The 10,195-nt window shown below is 36.0% G+C and overlaps 1 protein-coding gene across 1 annotated transcript; it reads left to right on the top strand.

Moving 5' to 3' along the window:
* Nucleotides 1-2,440: 2,440 nt before the first annotated feature.
* On the top strand, nt 2,441-5,385 carry LOC128132944 (uncharacterized). Its single transcript, XM_052769959.1, has 5 exons — nt 2,441-2,752; nt 2,999-3,277; nt 3,541-3,736; nt 4,161-4,902; nt 5,055-5,385. Exons 1-5 carry the CDS (start codon nt 2,441-2,443, stop codon nt 5,383-5,385), a joined length of 1,860 nt encoding a protein of 619 aa, XP_052625919.1.
* Nucleotides 5,386-10,195: the final 4,810 nt, after the last annotated feature.

Here is a 10,195-nt window from a genome sequence, read left to right as displayed (position 1 = left end):
GAAAAATGGTATCTAGATGAAACAAATTCCCAGATTTTTTTTAATACTGTCATTGAACATACTTAAGCTGAGAAAAATATAAAAATGGATTTCTAAACAATTTAACCTAATTGTATGATTTTTTGCATTTATTATAATAAAAATTAAAATAAATAGAAAATAGTTTCCAAAATTTCCCAAACATTTTGTATTACTATTATTAAATACTTTTCAGCTGGGAAAAACATAAAAATGGATTTCTAAACTGTTTAACCGAATTTTATGATTTTTACGCATTTATTCTAATAAAAATTTAAAATAAATAGAAAACAGTTTCCAGAATTTCCTAAACTTTTTGTATTACTATTATTAAGCATTCTTAAGTTGAGAAAAATATTAAAGATATTTTTCAATTAGTCCTGCTATTTTTCATTGTTTTATCCTCTTAAATAATCATTAATTGGAGAACAATTATTAAACAATTAAAGTAAATTACCAAAACTTTCGTACACTTCATTTACAGTGTAAATAATCTGGAAAAAATAACAAAGGTGTTTTTTGTCTACTGGAATCTGATTTTGTGGATTTAAGTTTATTTAACCTTGGAAAATAGAAGAAAAATAGCATACTAAATAGAAAAACCTTCCACATTTTTATTTAAAGTTCTAATATATTATAAGGTCTTCTGGTGAATTTTCATGAATTTTGGATGAGTAGAAATATTTTTCCCAGTATTAGTCCACTGTAAATACAAATGTCAAGGAAAAATAGGAATGCATTATAAAAAATTATGAAATTGTTTTTCTGAGTACTCCACATTAGGTAGGATCTGCAAAAAATCGTATATAGCCCTTTCACATTCCATAAGGTAGTTTTATGATTTATTGGAACTAAATAAAAAGAAAATTCAAAATCATATTAAACTGTAACAAAAATCGATGAAACTCACTGAGATGTTGGGAAAAATCAGATTTGGTCAGAAAAGAAGTGTTAGATATTTATTTGGGAATAAATCCTTTATGAACCTATTTGAATGCTTTTTAACAAACTTTGATGATCCAGCCTCTAAGCTTGAAGATCATCACATGCATGTTGGTTTTTGGGTGAAATAATATCACCCTAATCATAAAAATCGTGGTGATGAACATATGATTCATAATCCATCCATAGAATGGTGTAGAAGAAGAAGACATGTAAGAAAACTTGAGATTTTGAAGGAAGATTGAAGGATTTTCGTGACTACCTTGAAGAACAACCCTAGATGATGAAGATTTAGAGTTTAAGGTCTATTTTTGGCTTCATTTTCTGGAAATATTTAGTGGCTATAGAGAGAGGAAGAGATAAAATGTTGTTAGGGATTTAAAGAGTGGGAGAGAGAGAGAGAGAGAGAGAGAGAGAGAGAGAGAAGTGAAGAAGATGGTTAAGTGTAAGAATTGATTTAAATGATTTCTAATTTGGAAAATGAGATAGTGGGAGAGATAGAACGAAATTTATGGGATGAGAGAGGTCTTGAGTCTATGGCGCATGCATGCATCTCATTAGATACGCTTCTTGAATATTTTCTTCAATTATACTGTAACCCTAGCACACCTCTACAATAGAAGTTCTTCATCGATCTCTTTTGAGGTGTTGCTGTTTTAATCATTCGACATTCGTTTGATTCTTTTTGTGTTTGTTCTTTCGTTTACTTTCTGTTTTATTTGTTAAGAATCTTATCGATCCTATAAGAGTTTTCATCTCATCAATTGGTATCAGAGTAGGAGGTTGTGTAAATCATACGCATCTATTATGTTTGAAGAATTATCTTAGGGTTTCTGCTTTCATTGGATCTTTTGAGCCATCATTCGTTCATTGAAATTGCTCATAGATCTCGATATTACCCTATTCAATCTTTACAAGTCTGATTCTTGACAAACATTCTAAATAGGTTGTCGTGTCTCTCGATGATTCAAAAACCAACCCCATAAACATATCCAACAACATCGGATCTACCACAAGAATCCCAATATTATATACTCAAGATTACAAAGTCTGGACACATCACTTTGAAGTTTATCTTCTTGGTTTGGAGGATAATGACTATCTAATCTGAGAAGTGATCACTGTGGGTCCTTTTTCTCACACTGGAACCGAAAGAGTCGTCAAGACTCAAAAGGAATACAATCGGCTAATTATTGACGTGAAAGATGTCGCAAAAGATGAGAAGGACAAGCTGCTTTGCAACATTAAAGCGATGAGGATGATCAGATTTGCATTGCAGTCGGATACCTTTCGCTTGGAGCACTCCATACAAACTCTTTTGCTCTCTGAGTTTGGTGATTTCAAGCAGAAGCCAGAAGAAAAACTCATCCAGGATTTTGATCGCTTTAATCTTCTCTTCACCAAAATAATCAAGCATGGAATTGGCAGAGAAGTGATTGAGCAGAAGGTCACTTTTATCAATGGCCTAAGACCCGAATAGATGGTAGTGGTTTTGACTTTAAAAGCCCTTGAACAGTTCAAATCCTATTCGTTGGTGAAGATTGTGGGAATACTCAAATCACATGAAAGCGTTGTGACTAAGGAAACGAATGTGGTCTCTGGTATGGGATCGTTGGCTCTTCTCTCCAAAGGAAAGAATGTGGATGAAGAAGAAGAAGAGTTGGATCTCTCTGAATGTGATCTAACGAATGATGAATATGCTTTAATGGTCTCCAATCCCAAAAAGTTTGCTCGCAAAAAGTTCCCTACCACAATGAAGCGAAACTGGCAAGGGAGCTACAACTCCAAAAAGGCGAAAGAGGAACCTAAAATCACACCTTAGCATGAAGAAGTGAATAAGGAGAATAAGATTATTGGTGACTTCGGTTATGATTGCAATTTCTGCCACGACAAAAATCATTTTGCCAAGGATTGCATGTTGAGAAAGTTGGCTGAGAAGAAGGATGGAGAAGACGATCAAGCATACCATTCACACAAGTTGGTTGAAAAAAAAAAGAAGAAAACATCTAACCATACTATGAATGCTTTAATTGTGTAGGGAAACATTGCTGATGATGAGTTCGGTGGTGTAGAAGTCTGGTCTACAGATTCTAAAGATGAAGAAGTTTGCAAGCCTACAGATGGCAGAAATTTTGTGGCAAAGAAAGGAAACTTTGAGCTTGGTGGAAGATATTTGATGGTGACTGCTGGAGTGTCACCGATGAGAGGCTATATAACCAAAGGCGAAGGTGAGGAAGCAAAGGAAAGAGAAGACAAGTGCTTCGCAGCCAAACCAATGGGAGAACTGATCAACGAATGTGATAAGTCGATCAAGAAGGTATAATCTATCCTCGAGTCTTTGAAAATACCAGTTAATAACTATGAAAATGAATTAAATGATTTAAATTCAAGTTTTCTAGTTCAAGTGGTAGTCTAAAACAAAATCGCCTAGAAAATTCTAACCTAACTGATCAAATCAGCAGGGTGTCTTCAAAGAGTGAGGAAAGAAGAATTTGGATAGAGTAGAAGGAGGTGGAGTTAGTTAGGACGAAGGATGAAGTTATTTATTTGCAACATGATAATTTGAAACTTTTGAAACAGAGAAACATTTTTTGCTTAATTTCTAAACGTTTATATACAAATATCACTCAATTGCATTTAGACTATGAAATCAACAAAAAGATTCACAAAATGATTTTGCCCTTCCTAGAATTAAAGGAGGATGAAGTTGATATTGATGGTTATAATTGTGAATCTATTGTTTCTTCAGATGATATCTCTAATGCCTATAAGATTGGTCTGGACAAAATTGAGTCATTTGTTAAGTCCAAAGACCATAAGGAGATGCTTAAGAACCTTTTGGACGAAAATGATAAATTGAAAATAAAGACCGAAACCATGCAGAAATTTCATTCATTGAATGCAAAGTTAAGTTCAGAAAACAAAATAAACGTGGAAAGCACCTCTAAATTTGATGAGGATAGTGATATGAGTGAGATATCTGTAGAGGATGAAGTTGATTGTTCAGAGATTATCAAAAGCGAAACTGAACCTACCAAAGGGCTTCTATCTAAAAACTTGGTTGAGTTCGCTAGAATGTCCCAAGATATGTCCAAGGTTCTAAAACTGAAGGTTGTGGTATATCAAAAGATACAAACCGTACCTAATCAGGTATACACCACAACAAGGGTAACTCAGCAAAAAAACAATTGAACTTACAGCCATAGTAAACGAAGACAACGCTGGTGGTTGTGATGATAATTTTTGGTCTGCTCCAATCGATAATGCAGATGGGACTATCGGTTTATCAGAGAGAACCTCATGGAGGGTTAAAGGCAGATCCATGGCAAAACCACTCAATAAGCCTGCAAGTTTTGATGTACCAAGTACAAGTGGTACCGAAGAGATTCCAAGCGAACCTGCAAAGGTGGAAAGTGAAACCTCTTCAATGAAAAATGAATCTCAAGACAAGAGACCGAAACCAAAAGTCAATATTCACAAGTCTCAAAAGCAACTTGCTGAACAAAAACGCCAGCGAAACAGGAGATATCAAAAGAATCTCAATGAAAGGAAGCAGTTTTGGCAATCCCAAAACTCCAATTATGTTCGCACAGAAAAGGCGTCAAATCTCGAAGCGAAAGCACGATCAAAGGATAATTCTGGTCCATGCACTTATTGCCAATCTTGCAGTCAGATGAACCGAAAAATAAGTTTTAGTCCCAGATCAAGTGGTGACAAGAACCAAAAGCCCAACTTCGGTCCTAAACCCCATCCTACTCATTCTCAACCAAAGCATAATCCTAACAATATTGTCAATGATGTCAAGGGAAAAAGGAAGCTCATCTCTAAAGATAAAAAGGAAACAAAGAAGACGTCTGCTAACCCTAGGAAACAAGAAAATCAAAATCAAAATAACAATCCTCAACCTGATTTAAGAAAACCAAAAGATAAAAAAAAATCAATGTTTTTACCATCAAAAGGAAAGATGAAACCACTCTAATAAAAAGAACTTATATGGTTGATCTTTCAATAACTATTCCCTGTTCTTTAAAAGGCTCACGTGGACCCAAGCAACTTTGGGTTCCTAAATCTGCTTAATTTTTGTACGTTATTAGTGTCGAGCATTTTGTTGACAAATGGTACATAAATAGTGGTTGCTCGTGTCACATGACAGGAAGAAGGGAAGAGCTGAGGGAGTTTCAGGCTCGAACAGATGGTGGATGTGTCAAATATAGTAACAACTCATATGACATAATAAAAGGATATGGAATGATCACAAATAGGGATTTTTCAATTCGAAAGGTGGCATACATGGAAGGATTGAAACACAGTCTCATAAGTATCTCGCAATTGGTAGTAGGATCTGGCTTGAAGGTCTCATTTGATGATGAAGGATCAGAGATCATTGAAAAGAAATCTAAGACGGTTTGGCTAAAATCACAGTGAAAATGTGAAATGTATCCATTAAATTTGAACCTGATACGTGCAAAGCCTGTTGTATGTCTCCTAACGAAAGCTCCTTCTGACGAAAGTTGGTTGTGGCATCGACGACTTTCGCACCTTAACTTCAAAAACATCAACAAGTTAGCTCTTGGTGATCATGTGCGAGCACTGCTACTTCTAAATTTTCACAAGGAACACCTGTGTGTTGCATGTGAAATGGGAAAGCAAATTTGAAAGAGTCATCCCACAATCATTAACATAAAGATCATCGAACCTCTTGAGCTTATTCATCGATCTATGTGGTCCTTCAGCCATAGAAAACATTGCTGGTAGTAAGTACATTCTCGTTATAGTTGATGATTTTTCACGCTACATGTGGGCTTTCTTTCTTAAACAGAAATCAAAGGCGACTCCAAAGCTCAAGAACTTTATTAAGCAAGTGGAGCTTCAACTACGAAAGGTGGTTAGAAATGTTCGAAATGACAATGGGCTGGAATTTAAAAACCACGAGTTTGAAGAATTTTTTACTTAAAAGGGAGTGTCTCACAACTTCTCTGCTCCCTATACTCCACAACAAAATGGTTTAGTTGAAAGGAAAAATTGTTCGTTGTGTGAAGCGGCCCGAACCATGCTCAGCTTCACTTCTCTACCTCTGTACTTCTGGGCTGATGCAATTGCAGTTGCCTGCTATACCCAGAATCGAACCTTCCTCAATAACCGATTTTCAATTACTTCCTATGAAATTCTGAATACTTGTAAGCCTAACGTTAAATTTTTCCATGTTTTCGGTTCCAGGCGTTTCATCTTTAACTCTAAAGAGAACCGAAACAATTTTGATGTGAATGCAGATGAAGGGATCTTTCTTGGCTACTCTCTGACCTCAAAGCCATATAGAGTTCTGAATGAAGATGAAAGAAGATTGAAGAAACTTATTATGTCACATTTGATGATATTTACATGAAGAAACTTCAATCCATTAAAAGTCCAATGAAGGAGATCTTTCTACAAAAAGGTCAACGGTTCCAATATAAAACTGTTTGAAGAGTACATAATGCTCTTTGATGAACCGGAGAAAGCCACTCTCTTGGAAGCAAAAGCAGTAGATAATAAAGTTGACAACCTGAAGGAGATAATAAACAAAGCAGCGCAAGACATGGAAGGCGAACCTCGAAGCACAAGCAAACCTCAAGATCAAAGCGAACCTCAAAGCTCAAGTGAACCCACTCAAAGAAGTTCTACACTTCAGGGGGAGAGTTCATCTACACCAAAGCGACCTGACTTGCCATTCCGGGGGGAGAACCCATCTCCAACTATGACCCATTAAAGTCCAATCGAGGGGGAGAATTCTAAACCGGATGTTGAGATTGTTTTGTCATTCGAGGGGGAGAATAATAATACAGATGGCGAAGATTCTCAGTCAGAATTCAAAGAAGAAACAAATGTTGAATTGGATCCTGCTTATGATCCAAATTATCCCCCACTTGTAAAATGGACACATAATCATCCAAAAAATCGAGTAATTGGCGAATCATCTGAGGGAGTTCTTACACGCTCTAAATTGAAGGCGAAGGAAATTGCTTTGTTCTCTCAAATAGAATTCTACATGTTTAATTTGTTTGTTTCCTAGATCGAGCCGAAAACAGTGAGTACTACACATGATCAGTTTGATTAGGTACAGGCTATGCAAGAAGAACTCAATGAGTTTGAGCGATATCGAGTCTGGAGACTGATTCCCACACCAAAGGATGGATTTGTGGTTGGATTAAAATAGGTATTCAGGAACAAGATGGATAAAGAAGGGAACGTAATTCGCAACAAAGCAAGGATGGTAGTTATAGGATATTGTCAAGAAGAAGGTATAGATTATGAAGAAACTTTCGCTCACGTAGCAAGATTAGAATCAGTTCGGATCTTTCTGGCATATGCTGCCACAAAAATTTTGAAGTTTTTCAAATGGATGTCAAATGTGCGTTCTTGAATGGAGAACTAGAAGAGACAGTGTATGTTGATCAACCACCTGGTTTTGTGAACGAGAAGTATCCTAGTCATTGATACATTCTGGACAAGGCAGTTTATGGCCTGAAACAAGCCCCGAGGGCCTGGTATGAAACTCTGACTCGCTTTCTGAAATTGTCTAAATTCAAACAAGGTTCGGTTGAACCAACCTTCTTTCACAAGAAAATGGGTGAACACCTAATGATCGTCCAAATTTATGTCGATGACATCATTTTCGGTTCCACGAAATCGAGCTTAACAGCTGAATTTTGGAAGTTGATGGAGACTAAATTTGAGATGAGCTCAATGGGTCCGATTAACTTATTCCTTGGACTGAACATAAGACAGGGACTCAAAGGCATATTCATTAATCAAGAAGCCTTTACTAAGACACTACTGGTAAAGTTCGGTATGTTGGGAGATTCTAAAGTGAAGGTTCCAACGGCATTCGGAACGAAGTTAACACCATCTCTAGAGAAACCGGTTGCTGCTATGACTCTCTATCGTCAAATGATTGGGTCTCCTATGTATCTAACAGCTAGTAGACCAGATATAATGTTCTCTATCTGATATTGTACCAGGTTCCAAGTTAATCCACGAGAACCTCATATGGTGGCTATGAAAAATATCTTTCGGTATTTGAAGCGAACCTCATCTCCCGATCTTTGGTACCCAGTGAAATCTGGCTTCTTTGTTCAAGCATTCTCTGATGTAGATCTTGGAGGATGTGGTTTGGACCGAAAAAGCATAACTGGTGAGTGTCAATTCCTTGATGGAAAACTCATCAGCTGGCAATCCAAGAAGCAAACGTGTGTGTCTCTTTCTACACCCGAAGCTGAGTATATTGTTGATGCATCTTGTACTTCACATGTCATCTGGATACAAAAGTCAACTTAGAGTCTATGGCCTAAACATGAAGAACATACCCCTTATTGTGACTCAGAAAGCGCTATTCGGATATGTCACAACCTAGTGCAAAACTCCAAAACGAAACATATAACATTGAAACACCACTTCATCAAAGATCGCGTTGAAGATGGTAATATGGAAATCCACTTTGTTCAATCTGTTGTTCAACTAGCTAACATCTTCACGAAAGCCTTACCTGAAGTATGTTTTAATAAAAATACGCCCAGGTGTAGGAATTATGGAAGCTGAATCAGTACCAAAACTACTTTTGCCACATTAAAATTGAACAAGCGAAATACAGCGAACGCTCAGTCTATTTAGGCTTCGGTTTTATCGGGAATCGAAATGAACCGAACGCTCGGTCCATTTCGCTTCACTACTTTTAGGTGAAGTTTTGGTTGTATTCTTTGTACACTATGTATATCTTTTCATTATTCATTTCTTTTCATTAAACTCAAAAATATTTTCCTTTATGTTTTTATGTCTATTTCACAAAATTTATAAAAGTCAAAAATATTTTCCTTTCTGTTTTTATTTATTTTTCAGAAAATTCATAAAACTCAAAAATATTTTCCATTCTGTTTTTATTTCTTTTTCAGAAAATTCATAAAATCCAAAAATATTTTTTTTGTTGTTCTTGTTGCTTTTTATCAAAATCAAAAATACCAAAAATATCAATGAAAGGTATTATGGATAAATCAAATGATGGAGCTAGGACAGGTATAAATCTCTTTATCTTTGTACTTGCTAAGTGTCCCTAGAAGCATGATGTTGTATGTTGACCAAAGCCTCATAGACTTCAAGTGAAGCCTTACTGATTTGATATATACAAATCAATTCTTCCCAATCAGGCTGATAAAATCACTTATGTCATGAGCTGCCTTACTCGTCTCACATTGAGTTAAGAGTTATTTGTTCGGTCCTTATTATATAGCAGAGGTACTTTTGGTTCTTTAACCTCCTTATCACTTTTCTCCATCACACTTCGGTTCATAAACATTATGGTTCTTTAACCTCCTTATCTTTGTTTCACCATGTGCTAAGTGAAACCCAAAATCCAATACCTATAACGAATTGACGGTGAACAATCAAATGTTTTAGTTTTCACCCAAGAAATCTCTTTCTAATTTTTGTGCAATCTTTGTGAAATAGTCTGACACCAAAGCTTTTCTACCCATAAGATCCAGTCTGTTTTCTTTTTGAGATTTCTACAAAAATCACCAAGTCACTAAAAATGATCAAACCTACTTGTTTTATAGACTACACCGGTCTCACAAATACTTCATCCAACTTTCGGTCTTATATCAAGTTTCGTAGTTTGAATGAAGCGAAAGCCACCCTTATAGCCATACAATTAAAAGATGCCATTCAATGTTTCTTAATAAGCATTTGATCGTATTTCAACAGGAAACCACACAGACACTTCTATGTCTCTCTTGACTTTAAAGGAAGAGATTTGTGCCCGGGATCCACAGTTTCATGTCTGAATTGACATCACTTAAATACCACAAATTATTTACTTTATTTCATTTTCCTTCGCACACTCTTACACGAAGATCTTTATGATTTTCCACAAATCTTGATCGTGGTACTAATTGGTATTTCTCAAATACAGCATTCGGTTCAATATGTTGCGGTGGTACATTATTTTGGGAGCGAAGGGAAATTACACATGAAGCGAAAGGATGACTCGACATTTCAAAGGGAATTTGGATCGTTTTAAAATTAAATAGAACATGAAAGGATAAGATTTTAAAGGCGTGTGAATTTGAATCGTTTCCTTTCTCACGCCGTCTAACACGCTTGACACACTTTTCGGGGTAACAGTTATCAAATCGCGCTTTTTCAGGCATTATGTCAGCGGATTGTACAATCATCACTCTAGATTTTTCTCTTTCATGGTAATCGT

The sequence above is a fragment of the Lactuca sativa genome, chromosome 3, assembly GCF_002870075.4.
Source record: "Lactuca sativa cultivar Salinas chromosome 3, Lsat_Salinas_v11, whole genome shotgun sequence".
Taxonomy (NCBI): Eukaryota; Viridiplantae; Streptophyta; class Magnoliopsida; order Asterales; family Asteraceae; genus Lactuca; species Lactuca sativa.
Note: the sequence above shows the minus strand (reverse complement) of the source record. Positions and strands in the feature narration are given on the sequence as shown.

What these genes read in the sequence shown, in the direction of transcription:
- LOC128132944 (XM_052769959.1), top strand. Translation starts at nt 2,441, where the DNA reads ATGGTAGTGGTTTTGACTTTAAAAGCCCTTGAACAGTTCAAATCCTAT. An exon ending in CTCTAATGCCTATAAGATTG is followed by an intron (nt 3,737 to 4,160) that starts GTCTGGACAAAA and finishes TTGAACTTACAG; the next exon opens with CCATAGTAAACGAAGACAAC. An exon ending in AAAGATAAAAAAAAATCAAT is followed by an intron (nt 4,903 to 5,054) that starts GTTTTTACCATC and finishes GTACGTTATTAG; the next exon opens with TGTCGAGCATTTTGTTGACA.